Source organism: Mauremys reevesii, linkage group 8 (genome assembly GCF_016161935.1).
Source record: "Mauremys reevesii isolate NIE-2019 linkage group 8, ASM1616193v1, whole genome shotgun sequence".
Lineage (NCBI taxonomy): Eukaryota > Metazoa > Chordata > Testudines > Geoemydidae > Mauremys > Mauremys reevesii.
In genome coordinates this window covers 105903622-105924804 of record NC_052630.1, presented here as the reverse complement: position 1 = coordinate 105924804, position 21183 = coordinate 105903622, and the positions used below count along the sequence as shown (strand labels likewise).

Here is a 21183-nt window from a genome sequence, read left to right as displayed (position 1 = left end):
TTGGCCTAGTTACTCCCTTGGGAGTTGCACCCACTTACGCCAGGGGTCATTTGGCCAACTTTGCCCCAGGCTGGCTTCCTGACCAAGCCCCAGAAGCAGCCCTCCCTCTCTCTCACCCTACAAGACTTCAGTGTTTATAAAATATCCCTGTGCCTAGGGTTCTCTTCAAACAGGCTGAGTGTAATCCTAATAACAGAGTCCTGGAAACAGTGAACCATGGAAAGCTTTGCAGAATTAAGTTCTTCTAGAACTGCCATCTATCCCTTTACCTCCCTTGTCTTAAGCATTTTGTCTTTCAAATGCTAGCGAGGCCAGGCAGCCTGCAGAAAGCTTGGCTGGTGTTTCGCTGCTAACACATTCCCTGCATTAAGGCATCAAAGAGGAAAGAAAGTGGAGGGTTCCTAAGCAGGGTAGTAAAATCAACCAGCAAGAGAAAGGGCTTTCAGGACCCATGCTGCACAAATTCAGATGCTTACTAAAGCGACACAGCAGCTCCACGCCCACACTGTATCAGTGGCATTTAGCTGCAGTGGGGCCAGGGGTCAAGCCAGGACTGGAAGGGTGCTGCAGACAATCAGCTCTTGAGCCTCTCGGGCGCCTAATATTCTTTTGATTGTCAGGACCCTGGAGCTGGAGAAGCTTTAGCAGGCTGCCTCCAACCTATCGCCAGCGGCTACTGCGGGATTGCTTCGTCCGCAGGGCTGTGCCACGCCCTGCAGGAAGTCACGGGGCCTCTCACCACTGCCCTGGTCAGACTATTCCACAGCCTCGCAGGCCTGACTGCTGGGAAAATTGTCCAGCTTTTCAGCCCAACTTGTTTAACTCAATCCCAAGACTCTCAGTTGTGCTGTCTGAAGCACCCTACACATGCCCCGCCCCTTCTCTTTACATAAGGAGAGGGAGGTGAACTGGTGTGAATTATATCTGCCCATTAGTTGGGGTAGCCAGTCTTCTGACATCCTGCTCGTACGTAACTAGCTTTCATTTTGCAAAAGAGGTTAAAGAGCCAGCGAATCCAATGGCTCCCGCGCCCCCGACTGCTTCATCAGAGCGCTCAGGGGTCATGAGGAGAAGAGGCAGCATCTAGGTATCGGCATGAAGAATTCAGTGATCCATGCAAACATAGCTGGTGTTTTCAGACCCCAAACTCTCGGGAGGGCTTTGGGAAACCAGGTGTGTATCTCATCCCTGGAAAACAGCCTCATGCCACTGATAAGTGAAAACGGGTTCATGGCAGAGACTAACAAAATGTGACACAGTTCAGCCTTGTTGACAATCTGTGCTCGATGGAGCAGCAGCAGGACTGAGGTACACTGGCAAATCTGTGAGGACATGGGGCTGGCAGGCCGGTACTGCAGTAGCAGGAGGTCCCGTAGATTCAAACGGATGTGTATTGGCAGAGCTGCATGTGCTGCAAAACGATGATGCACTGGCACGGCTGTGTGAATACCTGCACAGAGCCTGCCTGCTCCATCTGTGGATCACATCCATCGTATTAATACTTCCCTTTCATGAGCAACAGTTTCACTCCTAAGTTTCCAGTTAAAGAGAAAACTGTAGCGTAGGCAAGTCTACAGCAGGGCTAACAACACACAGCCCAGGCACTAGAGCCAGTTAAAATGAAGAAGTACACTCTGAACATAAAAGCAAGCAACCAAATCCAGGTCAGAACGAATGACTTCACATGGAGTCTGTCCAGACTATCACTTTCATCATCACTCCACACCCTGAAGTAGAGATCTGCCAGCTCCCCACTCCATAAATATTCATTAACGCCCGTTTGTGATAGGATTATGTAGACAATCTGCCCTTTGTCATCTATGAAGGCAGGACAATTCTCCTCCGGCAGTTGCCAAGATGCTAGTGCTACCATGATGTTCCGACTTTACTCACCAGGCAAAGATTGTTCCCTTCCCCAGAGCCCAGAAGGTGCTTTTCATTTGCATAAAACAGAGCTGGTCGAAGCTGCTTTGATAGCTAGTATTGAGCAGATTGTAATGCAGGCAACACTCAATCCTGACTCTAACGATGTCCCCTTGGATCAAGAGAGGGACGTGCGCTGGTCCCTGTGGGCAGCAGCACTTTCAAAGATGAGGGAGGCAGGGGACTGCACAGGCCAACTTGGTGGGCTGCGTTCGTCCCCCTGGATGTAACAACTCTGTGCCAATGGCAACCTGCAGGGTGATTGTGGTCTCTGGGAACAGACTGTCTTGGGGTCCAGTGCTGATCTCAGAGATGTCAGTGGGAATTTCACCAGTGACTTCAGTGGGAGCACCAGTCCCTTAACTCCTCTTCATTCAAGAGGATGTTGCTTGGACCAAAAAATCCATCCTAATGTGAGAAGGACCCATGTTGCGGGAGCAGAACCTGCCCATTAGCTCACTGCTGCATCCAGGTGGAAAGAAGGATAAACCCTAGGGTAGAAAGTTTAGGAAATACCCCGTTCCTTTAATTAATTCTAAGCCCGTTATAAATACAGCCCCCTGCTTACATTTGGGTTCCAGACGCTGACTGCTTCCAATCAAACAGTCCCGGAGGTCAGCTCCTTTCTCTATCACGGCGTTATGACAGATGAGGCAGCTCTGGAGGCTGCACCTGTAAGGGGAACACAAAAAGAAGGCGGATAGAGAATTTAGCTAGAGATTCAAGCAAGTGCAGTAACTAAGTGCTCCATGCTCTCTGATGAGCCTAACCCACCATTCTGTAGGCAGGCCGAGCTCTGATGCAGCCCATCTCGCCTGGGCTTTCCCCAAATTCCACACGTTCCCTGCCTATTGCGCTAGTTGCTCTGATAGAACCTTCCTGCCAGCTGGCAGAATGGGTACACAACGAATGGGGGCATGCAGAAATTACTGGAAGACAGTTACACAGAGAGAATTTTTGCATTTAGCTGATTGGTAATAGGGGAGCACAGGACTTGCCAGGGTCCATCTAGGCCAGTATTCGGTCTCCAACAGAAACCAGCACCAGATACTTCAAAGAAAGTGTAAGAACCCCACTGCAGGCAGATGTGGGGTAATCTGCCTCCCAAATTAGGTCTCCTCCTAAAGCATGAGGTTCAATATCCCTTCCACAAAACTATTTTTAGTATTAATTATGACAACTTTGGATATTCTTCTTATCCATATAAATGTCCCTTTTTGAATCTTAAGTTCTTGCTTTCAGTGATTTCCAGCAGCATGGAGTTCCACAGTTTTACATGTGGTGAAGCCCCCAGCCATTTGAATCTTTGCTCATGAGCATCCCCCCCGGTTAACAGTTTCATTGTTCCGGCAGAGTGCTACAGCCATTGGAGGTCGATGGACAGGCAATCTACCGTGTAACTAGATAGAGCCAATCCCACGAGGGCTTTGAACAACAGGACGGAGCCGTAGAACTGGAGCCATGTGGATGTGGTTGAGGTGAGCCAAGTTAAGACAGGCTTCCCCACCACCACCTGCCAGCCCTACAAACTCACGCTGAGCTCCTCCCTGCTCGCACACCATCGTCAGACACAGATTCTGCCACCCAAACTTAGGCAGCAATTCTCCTGCTGATGTACAAGCCAGGCAGAATCCAGCTCCCTCTGAGAGCTGCAGCAAGTCTGCAGGGCTGAGAGGAGCAACCCCTCACTTCAGCCAGTAGAAGTTATCAGTTCAGACCCAGGAGCACACCAGGGGAGGTCTGGGGTGTAAGAAGGGGACACCAAAACCACATGCTCTGACTACAACCATGCGTGCGCCCAGTCCCTCCTCCCCCCCGAGGAAAGGCGAGAGGGATTCACTCTGGAGCTGTCCAGCTCAGGTTGCCATGCCAGGCTTCTATGAAAAACATGTTCATAAGATAATCAAGTAGGGAAAAGGCACCAGCCTGTCTTTGCTTTCTGTTCCCGTAGCGCTGTCCCAGCAGCTGCCTTCCCTGCAGCTCCAGTACAGCCCAGCAGCTTGGAGGTCGGCATGTTCCGGAAGAGAGCGTTAGCTTAGAAATAATATTTATCAGCAGAGGTCAGGTTAAGGATGAATCAGTTCAGCACAGACTGCCCGGTGCTGCTGAGAGTTTTCCTAGCAAGGACGGAGCTGCCCCCTACCTAGGAAAACCTACCCAACGCGTGCCCCATGCTCAAAAAGCCTTATCAGTGTGTGAGCACTGCACGGGCCAATTCTAGAGTATGTCTCCCAGCCTCACGTGGGGCCCGATCCTGGGCGGTCCCAGCACCCCTAACTCTTACTGACTACAAAAGGAACTGCAAGTGCTCAGCGCGTCTCAGGCTTCCACCAACGGTTACCACTACCCACCAGTGCACATATATGCAGAGAAGGGATTTCAGGAGTGACTGATAAGGCTCAGATAGGAGAATGCTAGATCTGAGTGTGGAGAAAATCTTGGAGGTGGCTTGATAAGGAGAAACTGGGGTTATAACCAAGAAACAGCTCACACTGCCATCTTTGCACTGCCATCAATGATGAGCAAGTTTTCCTGCAAACTGGGTGTGTGGCTGAGGTAGGCTGTGCTGGTGCCAGGGAACCAGGTCAAGTGCTAGCAAACCAGGGGAAACCTGCCCTTCTTCACTGCCGGGGGAAAAAAGAAAAAAATGACCTCCTCCAATGACCTCCTCCAATGCTCATAAAAGCACTCGGGCACACAGAATTCGAAAATCATTCGCAACATTGTCCCCCCATCACGCAGAGTAGCAGCGGATCCAGTTTTTATTGTTCGGGTGGAGCAAAACTTCAACAGATATAAACACATTTTGTGGGTGTTCCTTGCAATCGCTGACAGATGTAATGCAGCCATTTTGAAACCACTTGTAAATGCCTTTTTAAAAAGTATGCTCTGCAGGCTGCCAAGAGAACTATTCTGTGTGTTTATTTTATTTTTATTTATTTTGTAATGTAAAGAGCGAGGAAGGAACTTTTATTCTCTTGCAGAGTAAATGTCACATCTCAGGACAAGTCTATTGTGTTCTCTAACTCTTTGGCCACTGCACTTTGTGGCTGTTTCAAATACTCAATACTATTTTATCCTGGTAGGAGCTCTGATAGCAGTCAGTTTGATGAACATTGATTTACTGCATCCTAATGGGAACCACATTTTTCTTCCTAAAACGTAGCATATTTTTCAACTTTTCAGCACTGGGAAAATGGATATCTTCTGACCTTAAAACTCGAGGACGACATTCAAACCCACAAGAACAACTAATTTGAGTCGTTTGATTTACAGCTGAAATTTCAATTAGAATTTGTTTTAAGTGCGATCGCACAGCGGAAAGTCTGGCAGCTGGGTGTTTTGCTGAAAATAAATAGACCTATGCAGCATGCAGCTGCATTCTCAAGCGAGTGTTTTACAAGTCCAGTCCTGCAGCGGTAACTGATGTAGACGGCGGCTAGCGAAAGCGTATTCATTTGAGAGAGCGAGTGTGTGTCTCTCTCAAAGACAGAGAGACTGACTTGCTTTTTAAAAAGTGGGAGGAACAAGAGGAAGAGTAGTAATGGCCAAGGAGGCGGGGGGTGGGAGGGTTACAAGGATTTAGGTCTTTAAGCTGCAGACCACCTAACAAGATCACTCTGAAATGCCACTAATTTCAGTACGGCCACACACTACCCCCCACCTCCTCTCCCCTCCTCCCCACATTGTAAACAACTAATCCCAGCAGAAAACAACAGAGAGCAAAATGTACACACATTCGGCAACATTCCAGGCCCTTCTTTATCTTCTATTTATTTTTCTAAAAGGTCAGAGATTGTAGCGGAGGGGGAGGAAGGGAGAAGAAAGCCAAAAACGCCGTCCATCTCTTGTGTGGGCCGAGCCAGTGTCCAAACACACAACACGGAGCTTTTATTGCACTAGGCAGACTTTGCTCCCTTCCCCGCCCCCCAATTTGTGGCAAGATCTCAGAGCTTTAAACCAGAGGACAGGGTGGTCGATTGCATTTGAAAGAAATGTAAAGAACTGGGAAAGAATTCCATCTCCTGTCAAAATTATAAATAAGGAAATATTAGTCCCAGAGACAGGCTGATTTACGCAGCCCTGGAACTGTTGACTTTCAGGCTGGCTATCAGTCTATAAATCAAACTCTTAAATCAAATCTGTCAATGGTAGTTGCAACATGCTACTTAAGAAAAGCAAAGCATCTACCACCTAAGGTAGTCAGCTCTCCCAGGGATTGTGGGACTGTATCCTTCTTAACCTTTGCAAAATATGCAATCTCAGCACACAAGGAGCAGTCTGCAGGCATCCAACACGCAACCCATCATTACAGGCTACCCACTGATTATTTAGGACTCCATGATTAAAGTGATGAACGTTCCTGGAAGAAAGGGGCTTAAATAACGGAGGTCAAGACCTCAGGTGGAGCGCTGGCCCTAGACGTACAAGCTTAGGAAGGTATGGATGTCACAGGTTTGCCTTACAGCAAATCGGCTGAAACGGAGATGGAAAATATCCAGGGCCGCTAGCGTGATCCAGTTGTGCAACAAAGGTGAAGTGTAACACACCTAGGTTGCCTATCGGATGGAGGATTTCTCACTGAAAGGCTTGAGACGTGGAGGAGAGGTCGAGCGGGCTATGGAATGGGGATGTACAAGCTCTAAGAGGGATGGAGCCCGGAGCGCTGTTCGAGAGCTACGCGGCCGGCTGAAGAGAGGGCAGCACTGATGCATCCCAAAGGAGGTACAGCCAGTCCTGCTCGGCCAGGAAGATGGCAGCCACCACAAGAGGCCTTCATGGTGGCAGCTGAAAAGCAAGGAAACAAAGAAACGCTTGGTGCTCTAGCAGCTGCCAATACCTTCCAAAGGAGTCCCGCTTAGTCTCTCTTAGCCAGTGGCATGGGGGCTATGACACACAATCAAAGGGGCGGACACTAAGATCATGGAAAAAATGGAGAGCTCCTAAGCCCATTGTCAGGAACCTAGAGAATCCTGAAATTTCACTTCCATAAAAATACCTTTTCACGTGTTAATAATGAGTTGGGATAATGCAACTCCTCTGTTTATACACTCAAGTAAATCCCAAAGGCTACAGTAGATGACAACTGAATGTGCTTAAATTTAAGAGAATTTTCAAAGAAACCAGTTTGTTAAAAGAATATGGGCTTTGATCTCCAGCTCTCCCCCTAGGGAGTAACACAGAACTCCTACCAAACCCTTAAGTTCCTAAGCAATTTGTATGATCTCTGAGGGTGTATTTGCTGAGGAACTTGTTTCGTGTCTCTTCTAGCCAGGTATATATACTGTGCTCATTACAATGGTATGATTGCATTACACGTCTCCTGCCCCACACCCTAAATATTGAACTCCACACTGTGCGTACTTGCCTGCATTCATATTTTCCAGTTACAATTCATGGGATCTTTCACATAACTGACCCAGAAGAACTGCCTCTGAGCTATCATCACTGGTGTTAGAAGGTGAAATACAGGTTTCTGGGCAAGGTGGACTGGGAAGTGGTTCCTCACCTCTGACACTTCAGTTTAGTTACCTCTTGTTGATCTTGGAGTAAGTTCATCTGTGGCCCTTCATTTAGCTAAAAGTCCAGTTGTAATACAGGGCAGATCTGTTGCAGCCTTTTTCACTGTAGGAACCACAGTGCATGACAACTTGTCTCTCAGGATTCAATCGTTTACAAGTCCTATTTTAGGAGGGCTGTATCGCCCGTCATCACATGCATACTCATCTGATGCAGAAGCCATTTGTTCCTCATTTCAAAGGCTCGAAACAGAACAATTCTTTAATTTCCAACTCTGATTTAATCCACAGGTTTGCTAGCTGACCCACGACCCATGACAGGATGGCACTCTCCTTGGGATTGTTCAAGTGCAGTTCTTTGTGGTATTGTGGGGTGCCCCACTTAGGACGTCACATTAACTTCCATTCAAAGTGAGCCCATTTGAGAAGCTTTTTCTAAATGCCTGTCCTGCCGGTGGAGCTGAAACCTGACAGCCAAGCCAAGTTCTTTCCTTCTCTCACATTAGCAGTAAAAAAGGTTCTGCAGCCCAGTTCCGCCTTAGGCTACATTTGTTCACTTGCCACGGTCTTCAAATGACACCCTCCATTACAGCTGTGCAACCCCATCGTTCCCACGGGAACTTGGTTAACAATTGTGTTGATGCTACGGAAGTTCACCTCGCACTCCAATACCTAGGCGGGGGAGATTTTCAAAAGGTACTTAGGTGCAGAATTCCCACTGGAAGTCAGGTGCTTAACTGCCATGTGTGCCTTTGGAAGTCTCCCCTCTTGGATCTACACGGCTAGCAGGAGCAGAAGCTTATTAGTGTCTCTGAAGCCAGACAACTCTGACAGGACACAAGGAGCAGATCAGCAGAGCTGGAAGTGGTCATTGCACATAGTCACTCTTCAGAGTGGAACAATGCTTTAAGCTTAACCTCTGCTGTCATTTTTATTTGAACCAAATGTTCTGAAAACTGGCAAGAGTTCCTTGTGCTATCAGGGAAACATCTGTATTCATGTTAAAAAAGTGGTAATATATGTAATACAGCTTGATGTAAAACAATGTTAGCCAAAAGTAATCTCTTTGGGGAGTTTATTGATAAAAACAGCTCAAACATCCACAAGATGTAGGTATTTTATGAGGCGGAATGCCTTAAATATATATAAAGTGGACTTCAATAGAGTTGAATGTGGCTGAAAATCATCCCTCTGAGTAGCTCAAAGTTATTCCTTTCTAGAGGTTCCCGGAATGACCCACCTTTTCCATTTCCTCATTTAGACAATATGCTCTTTGGGGCAAGGATTGTACTTTGTTCATTGCCTTGTAGGGCACGAAGCATGTGGCTGTTGGTTAACAAATAATTCACAAAAACAATAACTGATCAAATGTGCAGACAACACCCAACATTGGAGGCACAACAAACAGAGACGGAGAGAGGAGAGAACCCAATTGCAGTGTTACCCGGAGAGATTAGACCTTGCAGTGGAGATTTGCTAAATGTAATGCCCTATGTTCAGGGAGAAGAAATAGAGAGCCCAGAACAGGCTGCATAACCCAGCAGCCATGCAGCTCACATTTAAGAAACTCAGGCCCCAACTTAGCAGAGCACTTACAGACCTATTTAACTTTAAGCATGTACATAAAGTCCACCCCATTAAGCACATGCTGAAATGTTTCTCCGTAACTGTCCTAATTTGACGACTTCTACTGCTGCCACAGGGAACATGTGGAAGTGGTGCTGGAGGAGACAACTGCCATCTTAAAAAGTGGTGTACGATATAAAATGTTTGAAGGTCACGGCATGAGCATAATTTTATTTCCAGTTTTGCAAGCTATTGGGTTCGAAGCAACTGCATGTCCTCATTCCTTCTCATGACGGGACGTGTTGTAAAACACATTTTACAATGCCACACAAATGGTGCCTTGGCAGTGGGATCTCTCCTTTGTACTGGTATTATCCAAAGGGAAAAATAAGACCCCTTCTGTGCTGAACCCCTGTAAAATTCTCCATTCCATCCTGGTTTTAATTAGAACTTTCTTCAAATCACTCCCAGTTTCATACAGCAGGTGCTGATTTAGCACTATCAAGGAAACAACCAATAAACTTCACAATCAATCTGCAGTTAGTAGTCAATCCAGCTTGCTTTGCTTGTTGTTTTCTCCCTTTGTACATGTTCTCATAGAAAGTAGCATTAAATTGGAGACATGTGGTAAACTAGAACAGCATTTAACTAGACACATGTGGTCCCTCTTAAGCCCGTTTACTGAGTAACAACTACAGCAAGCATTTGTGCTCTCTGCTTCAAGACAGGTAGCTGGAACTTGTTTAACAAAATCCAACACGCAGCTTATTATCTCACTACGTCTGACCAGGGAAGATCCCAGTTTTGGTCAATATAGAATCAATGGTGATAATTCTTGCTCATCTTTTGCCCTGTGCAACCAGGTCATGTCCAAATCTTGCTGCTTACTCCTCTGTACAGGTTTTAAAAGTTACCGGTTTCTTTCTCCTACGCACCCAGAACTCCTATGGTTTCCCATCCTGATCACTGTAAGCGCCTCCTCTCCGTCCCACCCAGCGGCGGCTCCAAGCACCAGCACTCCACGCATGTGCCTGGGGCGGCAAGCCATGGGGGGTGCCCTGCTGGTCCCTGCGAGGGCGGCAGTCAGGCAGTCTTCGGCGGCTTGCCTGCGGGAGGTCTGCCGGTCCCGCAGATTTGGTGGCAGGTACGCCGAATCCGCGGGACCAGCAGACCTCCTGCAGGTGTGCCGCCGAATCCGCGGGACCAGGGACCTCCTGCAGGCAAGCCGCCGAAGGCTGCCTGACTGCCGTGCTTGAGGCGGCAAAAAAGCTAGAGCCGCCCCTGGTCCAACCTCAGGTTTATATCAAAGACAGCTGCTAAGACCTCACCTCGATCGCTGAACCCCGCAGGTTCACCACATCAGCTTCTTGTCCTCAAGGCTCTTCACAACTCCACCCCTGTTTGTTTGCTCACCTTTACTACACTGGCCAGCTTCTCTCTCACACGTTTCTGTTCTGTCTTACTTTTAGCTCCTTACACGTGAAACAGCCTCCCTAAAGGGGGACACAAATCCTCTGGATCGCTCCAAACCCACTTGCACTGCAAAGTCCCCAAGGATTCGGCCTATTCACAATGGCAGAGATGGGAATTGTTGGAGCTTCATTCATATAGTTATAGTTCATGCAAATGAACACATGCATACACATATTTTGTATATACTTGATTGTATTCCTCTCCCCTTAATATGTACAGTGTCTACTTAGGTTGGTTGCTAAATGGGGCAGGCACCGTGTCTTTGAATGCATTTGCATAGTTCATTAGCACAACGGGGCCCCCATCCGAATCGCTGTTACTGAAAAATAAATAGAAATAAAAGAAGAAGACAAAGAAATATAACTAAGTTTCCTTTAATGCGCCAGTATTCTTTAAAACTCTTCCCTATCCTTACTAGTGCTCTTCTGGGTTGCAAAGTCAGATACAGCAATAATGTGGCATTTACTTTGTGAGAGAGAACGGGAAGTGACTGTTTTACACCAGTGGTTTTCAACCTGTGGTCTGCGGATCCCTGGGGCCCACAGACTATGTCTAACATTTCCAAAGGGATCCACGCCTCCATTTGAAAATTTTTAGGGGTCTGTAAATGAAAAAAAAAGGTTGAAAACCACTGCTTTACACAGATGGGCATGGTCAGATGGCTGCACAGGTGAGAATGTCTCTTTACAATAATTAGGTATCTGAACCCAACATTCTTAGTGATGTCCAGACATTGTTGGTGTGTGGTCAAATAACAGCTGAAATTCTGTCCACTGATTTGACAGACCTTCCCTGAAAGAGACACGAAAAAGGACACAAATATGCCCCATATCTGGAAATCATCATCAAGCCCTCTTTACCACATACTGCAACAGTCTGAGAACCAAAGGGACAAATTCCTTCCTGGCATAATGGAGTTCAATGGAGTGGCATCTGCTTACACTAGTGGTGAATTTGACCTAAAGCATGTAGGTTTTTCTCTCTTCCCCCTCAGCACTGCAGCACTGGAAGAGAAAGACCAAGAGATTCCGACCCACGTTGGGTTTAGATGATATTTATATTTGTTTATATAGTGCCAACATGTAATAGCTTTGCAAATACATAAGATGACAAGGTCCTTGCTCAGAAGTGTTTACAATCTAATCTATAAACCATACTCCTGGCACTCAGGGATAGCATGGTATTTAATAGAGGTGGATTTTACCTCCCTGGGAAAAACCAGTTAATCCCAGTTTAAGGCATTTTCTATTTCAAATACCATTCTATTAATGCACACCACATTACATATAGTTTCAGTTAAATATTCAAATTGTGGCTACATAAGGTAGTAGATTCATCGATTAATTTAGGGTTGTACCAATAAAACTGTAGTGGGCATAATAAGAATATATGTAATTGTAATACTAAACATTAGAATGTCTGTATTCATTTTGGTTGGATTTTCTCTCAAGGAAGTTCCAGGGCATGACTCATATTTCTGTTCTGAGTATTATATAAACAAAAGTCAGAAACATTCAACTGTATGAAAACACCAATAATGCAGTGCCGTAGGCTTGCAGGATTAAGCAAGCAGAAGCATGCAGCATTGCAGATGACCAGTCTAGGTCCATTTGGTCATGCAGCATTCTGGCACAGAAGACCAACTTTGACGTAGTGGACAGGTGAGGACCTATTCCTCAGTTCTGAATGGATGTACCCAAAGTTTGAAAAGGTTCAGTCTATGCTTGCTGGACACTGATACAATTATTTTTCCCGGGGTTAAGCCTGTATTTACTGTCCTCACCTAGTTTTTCCCCAGGAAATTGCCAACTCTGCTTGCACTTGGATCTCATGATACACTAAAGAAAGAGGATACACCTTCTCATCGACAAGGCCTATTGGCAAGGAAAGGCTGACCTCAGAGCTTGCAAGATTGTCATATTTGTTACTTGTCAAATTTGACAGTGGCCCTTTAAATCTATTGATTATACATACAATATAAAAAATAAATCTGGCTAATAGGCAGAGACCATCCAAAGTCAGAACCCTGCCAAACATGCTCCCTTTAGCAATGAGCTCAACATCACTGCCACTGGTGAGGACTTCCACGAGCACGGAAATGCTCATATCATAAGTCACGCACCTAGTTATGCCTTACACACTACGGTGAGAGTAAGAACCTCACTGAAATCCCGCATCTCTCTTTGCCCACGCACGTGTCACACTCCGACACAAGAACTGAAATACATTTACGCCTTGGGTTTGCCATTGAAAAATTAGTATAATTTCACCCCCTACGGCACTTTGGTGAGTCACGACGACTCCCTAAAGCCAAGGCTTAACTGGCACATGTAACAACGTAGTCACTTACGCTACATGCCTATAAAGTTCTCTCATTTGAACATCCTAGAGGTTTTTTCACTGTCGTTTTGTTGCCAGAAATGACAATCTGTTTAAAATCTTAACTTTGTTACACTATTTCTTTCAACACCGAGTAAACTCCGGTTAGCTGCACTCAAACAAGCCAGGCTATAAAGCAGTCAAGCGCTTTAAACTTGACCTGAGCCACCTTCTGCAATTCCAGTCCTGCGCCTCTCCTGAACCGAGATGACCAATTGTATCAGAGTGGCTGGCGAGTCAGAAAGGAAGCTTTTCCTCCCTGGTCTCTTCTGGCTTTTTGGCATTCTGCTTGAGGAATTAACAGCACTTTTTGTTGGGGAATCTTATGACACATCAGTTTCAAATAAATCCATGCAACTGAGACTGGGAAAAATGTGACATTTTTACAGTTGAAGGCAAAGAACTTACAGAGTTACAAGCAAAGCATTATTGTGGAGTGGCCACGACAGGGCTGAGCACACAAGGCATGAAGGGAGATACAGCCCCGCCCCTGAGGACTGTCCAGGTTTAAACTGCATCCATGCTGGAGCATGCTGACTTCAGAGGGTAAGCGCCTCAGGACAGGAGCTGTAACTTGACAAAACTGGATCCTTCTGGTGCCCATTTTTAACAGACATGTAAGTTAAACCCTGGAATGACCTGCCAATGGGGGTGGGGTGGATTCTGAATCACCTGAAATCTTTAGATCACAATTGGACGTCTCTTTCTGAACGATATGCTCCAGCTCAAGCAGAAACTATGGGCTGGATACAACAATAACTGGATGAAATTCTCTACCCTGTGTTATGCAGAAGGCCAGACTCCATGATCGCAATGATCCCTTCTGGCCTTAAAAAAACCCAGCAACTCTGAATAATGGCTTTGCTTCCATCCACTCTGATTAAAGCACTGGTGTAGCAGGCAGAGCTTCCTGGGCTTGTACTCAGAAGGTCCAGGCCTCATAGGTGTTCATTTAATTGGGAATCCTGAGGTAATTTTGGATCATAAGCATCTTGCCATCACCTCCATGATGGCTTCCTGCTTTCTAAGGAAAGTGCCAAACAGTATCTATGGCTGATGTGGAAACTCTTACTTACCAAGAGTTGGTTATGCCAGCCTGCTGCTTCGCTAAAGGTATTAGTCAAGGATGCAGCAAAATATGTATCTTCGGTTCATAAATCTACCATATGGTTACTATGGTACTGACTTCCAAAATTCAACAAGACAATTCTAAAATAGTGTTTACTTATAAAGCTGGTCATGAACCTTGTGCTACTTTGTCTGAGCTCCTGACGTCTTGCGCCCTCAGCTAAGCTTTGAGCTACCCAAGGACGAGAATCTTCCATTATGTTCCCATCTCTCGATTTTTTTCCCAGTGAAACTCTTGGATTCCATGTCCAAAGAGCAGAGATGATGCACAGGGTCCTTCCGGTAATTGTAACACTAAGAGTGCATTTTACAGACACACACACACACACACACCCCTCCAAATCTTCAACTGCCCTTTCCATGATTATTATTACCATGGCTCATAGGAGCCCAGTCACGGACCTGGACCCCCCACACAGAACAGAAACACAGTCCCTGCCCAAAAGAGTTTACAATCCAAATAAATCCCATTGTGTAGAAAACTGAAGGACCAAATCAATTTCAAAACTCTGAGCCAAGATTTCAAAAAATGGGGGCGAGGTGCTAAAGTTAGGCTCCTAAATCCATATTAAAACACCTAAATAAGTGGCCTGATTTTCAGAGAAGTCAAGCTTCGCTGGGAGCGATGATCTATGTAAGCGACCACTCCAGTCTACTTCCGAGGCACTACATGAAACGAGTTTAGAGAGCTCAGTTCAGCATCGTGCTGGTTATTTACAAGCAGTACTTTCTGCTCGGCAGAGGGATCAGGATGGAACTTAGTGATACCAGCTCTCTCTGTAATCAGCAGTGTCTCCCCGGGTAACTAGTTTCAATTGTCATCAGGCTGGCACTGCCGTGGGTGCTTGCACTATAAATGACCTGTAGTCAGAGGACTTTTATATCAAAGACTTTCAGACACACAAATCTCAGAACGCCTTGGTACTGCACCTCCTCCACCCCGACCAAAACAATAAGTAGAAAGGGCAGCCTCAGCTGCTAGGCAGATTGAAGATGCCCACAGCTACTGTGCAGTGTAGATAGAGAGGCAGGAGTTTTCAGGTGACCTATGATTTCAGCTCGATTAGTAGTTTTCCTCTATGTAACTCAGTGCAGCCATTTGTCACTGAGCTCCAGGGAGCTGTCCAGAGGGGAACAAGAACATTTTCCACACTGCAGCATGTCACCTGGGCACTCAGCATCTCTCAGCGCTTGCACTGTTCCATGAATTACCTCCTCTAGTAGCTTTCAGCTGCCCGTCTCTCCGAACTTGGTCAAGCATGTCCACCATTCAGCACATATGTAATAGCTGTTATTTTATTGTCTAACTGATGGAAGAATTCGCTGTGCAGTGGGAAACACATTAAGGAGGAACTGCTGATTATTTCCCCTACGTTATTAACTTCTTTAATCCTTTTGTAATCTCTTATGACAGAGATTCAAGTCCACCCAAATCATTTACCAAGAGCCAGGTTACAGAATAACGTCATACTACGCCTGCTTTCTTCTGAAGATTTCACAATAAAACTGCTTTTGGTCTGCCGGACCAAAACATGTCAATCATCAATGGAGAAATGGATCGAAATCTGAACACAGTATGAAGATGCCACTGTACAACACGGCCCAAAATTCCTCGGTTTATTTCTTTTGGAAGAAGTTGTCTCAGTCTGGAAGTATCATCCAGGTGATTACCTCAGGTTTTTGCATGACTAGCTAACTACAACCTCAGAATGCCAATCCAGTTTTATGAGGCTGCACCTTGTGATAGTCCCATCTGCTCCCATGGAAGCTATTTACCCATCTCCAAGAGCTGGTGTTAAATTTCATGAGGAGGCTTCCAAAAAACTCTTTTTGGTTGGGAAATGTAATTTTGTGAATCCTTAAATATCAGGAAATGCAGCAGTTCCTACAGCATCTTGGATTCGCACTGTAATGACCACCGTTTGCACTATCTCCTGGAAGTGCAAGGTGGTGGTGTCCAGGAATTTCAGAGAAAAACCTCCTGGCCTCCCTTGCACGTTATTTAGTGAATCAAAGCCTCTGAGGTTGGCCTCAAACACTGTAACCACACTCTGCAGTGTTCATGCAGGTTCTTCGGAGTGCCTTTGGCTTCACCCCTAGGTGGGCTATTACGGCGCTAACCGGCAAGATGGAGCCAGGTGCCCATGGATGCTGGAAGGTTTGCACTTCTTTCACTGACAGGGATCATGAATGGTTCCTTCCAGGAGAGCAATATCCCTTAACCAAAGGCTGACTAGGCCCTTGCTCAAGAAACCACCCTTTGGTGATTGTGCTCTTGCCATGAGTGCGCTGCCATAAACATTCCTTTTCGGGGAAAGTTATTAGAAAGGTCATAGTGAGGCGGCTCCGGGTTGATCTAAATCACTCCGACTTCTCTAGATCCCTAACACTCCGATGTCAGGACTGGCCATAACATGGGGACTGAATTACTGTCACCACTTGAGCCAGCCCACAAGTTTGGGTCTGCATGTTGACTTGGTGAGCTTTTCTGGCAGCTCTTCATTTGGCTGATCATGAGCTGTTGCTGATGTGCCCAAGAGACCAGGTAGGGTGCATGGGCTTGGTTTTCAGTAACTCTTCTCCCTTCTTTCTGATAGGCCTCAGTGGGTAGTATGGAGAAGCTGCTCAGCAGCCTTAAAAGACCTCTCATACAGGGCCACTCTCTCAGCCCAGTTCAGCAGGCAGATGAAACCGTTAGACTGAAGTATTTGGGGCTGCAGTGCCACCAAAATGTTGACAACACTCATCTATTTTTCTTTTGTATTTCTAAGGCTACCATCACTGTAATATCTAGGGAACATTCTACATGACCTTTCAATCAGATTCAGATGGGGGCAACTTCTCTGCTTTCCCTATACCTGGCAAAGATGAGAACCAGGGAAAAAAATGAACTAGCTGAGGTTCAATCCAGAAATGCGAGTGGTGAAGACCGGTTGGCAAGGGGAAGCAAGAAAAGGTATTACCAAGGGCAGTGACACCTGTCCCTAGAGTATCAACACACCTTCCTGATAGGCTCAGAATGTTGGGCTACTTTGGGGCACCCACCAGCTCTTGGGTTCCCAAAGAGCAGCAGTGGCTCACTTGACTTTTACATCTTTTGGTTAGCCAAGTAAGCTTTCTCTCCTTTCCTTGATACAAACTTTGCAACAATGTGCCTGTGTTCTATAAACAGCACTGCTTTCCATCTGCTTCAAGGTGCAATTCAAAGGCGTCATGTCTAATATCTAAAAACCTACCTGGTGATGGATCTGGCTTGCCTTAGGACTGCCTCTCTTCCTATGCAACATCAACATGGCTTAGATATGCTGTGGCATTTCTACTGGAAGTCATTAGCACAGCTTTGGGGGACTGGAGGCAGAACATTGCCACTGGATAGTCCCCATGTGAGAAAATCATTCTCTCTGCTGGTACAGAAGAGCCAGAGTTTACTGATTTTCTGACCACAGTGCAAGACATCATTTTATCAAGTCCTTTCTGGGATGATTGCTGGGTTACTTATAGATGTTTGAAGCACGGGAGATAGGGAAGCTGTTTGTGGAGGGGAGCTGTCTATTGGGGGTAGTTTAAAACACCATCAGCAAAGTTAATTTATGTGCTGCATCCAGATGCTACAGCCATGGACAAATCACAAAAAAACCCACCAGCCGTGATTAAGGATTTGAAAGAAATGAAGGTCAAAATAACAGCAGTCACTTTTCCTTTTCATTAAGTTCTGAGTAAGGTTTCTCTTACCAAAACTCAGCTTCCAGATACATTTCCAAACCTTCCTAGATGTTCACCAGAGGCTTCCCATGCCAGCAAACCCAAGAGATTTACATAACGTGATACAGGAATAAAGTATCGGCATAATATTTACACAAGCTTATCACATACAATATGAACCATGTTGCACTTTGAAACAAACCTTTATAGTGTATAATGTACATTCCACACAGAGAAAAGACACCGAGACTCTTCTGGTGCATCAACAGTCAACAGCAACAAAGCGGTTGGGTTGATGGACTTTTGCAACTATCAAGGCTGTTGCTACGTTTTGGAGCATGACTGATTGCTGAGAGCGGCTGCACTAGCTTTGTTACAATAATGGCTAGGAGGAGGAGGTTAGTCAAAACAAAACCAGTGTGCTCACAATGGTATTTTGCTTTCAAATCAATATTTGAACACACTGGAAGGCACACACTGATTATTAGGATAACAATCCCTATTGAGGGTTTAGAACAGAACATTGCTGTATATTCAATGCAGAGGAACACATGCAGATTTTGTTAGCTACCTATTTATACATTTAGCCCCCTTTGTGACTTCACCGTCGAGCGGCTTACCTTGTACGCAAACCCTGCCAGAATGCCTGTGGTACCAATCCATTAATCAAGACAACAGTGTAGCTCATTGTCAAATCAGAGTATTTCCTGGTACTTAGAGGACGGCGAATTCTGTGAGACTGCCATACTGGAGCCATTTACGAGTGAACTGGAGACCAGCTATTAGCTACACACCAAGGAATTCTGATTTATGATGTGCTTGAAATTACTGTGGATTTCTATTAAAGACTAAATGCTTGGCAGTGATGTACCATACTTACTTACCTGTAATTTAGCTCTGTAACAGTAGTATTCCCCACAGACCCAACATCCTTTGGGTTTTTGTTTTCAAGCATGTGACCGCGAGAGCCAACTGGGCATTTTTTAAGGGTTTGACTTCTCCCACAAGGACCCTCAGCAAACCTCATGGCATGAAGGAGCAGGGAATTAATAAAGGCCTGTACGGACTCTAATGAGCAGTTTCTTTTCCACTGACACCCACAGGAAGCCGGCTCGTAAGAGGAGGTGGGAACTTTCAGGCAGCAACTGGTTGGTTTTCCACTCACTGAAGAGTCAAGGGATGTTTCAGTAGCACAACACAAACAAGTGGGATAAATATCATCTATCTCGGAGACTAGGAGCAGAGCGAGCGCCTCCCTGAATATATAATACACGTAATACAAAGCAATGTTTACATGCACCTAGGTCACTTCTCAAAGACACTCATGAGAGAACAGGAGCCCCGGAACGTGTGTGTATTGGGGGACAGGGGGAACCTATGGAACACAAGTCTGGGAATCATTGGATGACTGGGCTGATTCTTCTTCCGATCTGCGAAGCAGATCCTCTCATGACGAGGACGTTGCACGTAAGTAATGACTCAATTTCCAGGCTTGGGAAGCACTGAGGCAGGATGAAAGATCAACTAGCTTCAAAACTTTTCATTTTATTGGTTTAATCTTTTACCGTTTGCAAGCCCTTCCAGCTAACGAGTTAACGAGTCTGCTCCTGGCCTTCCATAGTGATCAGCTAGAATTTTAATGGTGTCAAGACAGAGGAGGTCTCCTTTTTAAGTGTCCAAGTATCAGTGGTGACTGTTTGTGTGGATACCCCTTCATTAGCTAGAGTCTCATACACAAGGAACCTCTACCGGATGACAGATTTCCTTTTGGGAAAGCTTATTTATTTGCCCTGTTTTCTAGCAAATGTAATGCTAATGTAAAGATTCAAGGTGACAATGAAAAGACCTGAATGTCAGTGGAGGCTCTCAAAATACCAAGGGCGTAGGAAGATTTTTATTGGTAAATGTGGACGTTTTAAAATCAGCAACTTTATAGGAGTATAAGATTTTTGGTATAAATATCTGCAAAGTCTAAGCCATTAAAATAAGCTTTCAGTACTGGAAGGATGCGACCTAACCTCCTACAGACCAGTGAATCCATTCCATCTATATGACTTAAAATAAGTTGTGTAGATGACAGGCTCTCCAGAAGGATGGGATGGAATTAATCCTCCCCATCTGGACCCCTCTAGTTAACTCTCTCCCTTGTTATTAGCATCCTATTGATACTAGACAAAACTTATTTCTGATTCATTCTTACATCCCACAGGAGATGAGAAACAAGCTTCTTCCTGAGATCAATTGCCATGGCTGGGAATCTCTCACAGGACAGCCAGCATCCCAGTGCCTTTCTAAGAGAGGGAAACAAGCAGCTTAGGACAGGGAGATACAAAGAAGTAACATACCCTTCCTCAATTGTGACAGAGTTCATGATGATGCAGTTAGTTATTTTAACTCTGTCTTTTATGGTGCAGGTGGAGCCGATGATGGAGTGTTTAATGGATGTCTTCTCTCCAACCTGCGTGGATGAACCAATGATGCTGTCAGATCCAACCTAGAAAGGAACAGAGTGGAAACTTAGTCAAACCACCATGGCTGTATATTAAGTTATCTCAAAAATCAATGTTCTTCATATAGGATCTCTATCAACAAAACATGACTATTCTCCATACACCTAGACACCATGAATACAAGCTGTAGGTCAGTGATAGGCCTTGTTTATTTGTGCCCACACAAGACACTTCCATAGTTACTGGCATCAACATAAAACATCTTCAAAAAATCCTAGCAAACATCAAAATTCAAACTACCCAAAGGCTTGTAATGTCTTCTCAGTCTAGAGCACATTTAAGGGTAAGAAATTATTTTTTATCGTGTTAACTAAAGCAAAGATCTCATCTGTACAGTGCTTCTCTCATAAATCTATAGCATAACCAGGAGTGAATGATGACGCCTTTGTTCACAGATGAGAACACCACTTAAAAGTGATCCTTCATAGGTTAACTATCTTACTCGTGATTAAGGGGAAGATGTTTTCCCCAGTATGCAGTTTTGGAAGTAAAGCATATACCTCAAAGAAGTGAGTATGTGTGGGTGAGGCCTGGTGGACATGTCTAAAGCCTGCTGTATGATCTGTAGGGTGCAGATTTAAAAGAGCAATCTATGGACTTGTCTTCATGAACACTTAGTCCCACACTAAGTGGACCCTGTAGTGCGCTTTGATCTATCCCGCTTTGAAATGGGACTAGATCAAAGCACAGTAGGGAACTGTTAGTGTGCGGCAGCAGGGTCTACATGGATACCTAGTGAGCGACAGGCTAGTGCGGGGGAAATTCACGCCCCAGCTTGCTGCAAGCTAAATGTTCCCGGAGACAAGCTGTGTGTTGAAACAGGCAGTCACAGAGCAATACTGTGTCAAAAAAAGAATGGGGAATACCAGAAGTGGCAGAGGGATAAGATATTACCCTTGAATACATACAAAGCAGGACCTTGATGATCTGAATGTCTTGGAGAACACCTAAGACCTCTATAGATTCCAGGGTTTGGATAAATT

At 45.4% G+C, this 21183-nt stretch overlaps 1 protein-coding gene across 2 annotated transcripts in view; it reads right to left on the bottom strand.

Moving 5' to 3' along the window:
- The window catches only part of EIF2B3 (eukaryotic translation initiation factor 2B subunit gamma), a 140639-nt gene that overhangs the window by 9612 nt on the left and 109844 nt on the right, over positions 1-21183 (bottom strand). For both annotated transcript variants that reach the window (XM_039485799.1, XM_039485800.1), the window contains 2 exons: positions 20036-20184; positions 2492-2595 (listed from right to left, as the gene is read on the bottom strand). In XM_039485799.1, the coding sequence (XP_039341733.1) occupies positions 2492-2595; positions 20036-20184 (253 nt within the window). The remainder of the gene's footprint in view (positions 1-2491; positions 2596-20035; positions 20185-21183) is intronic.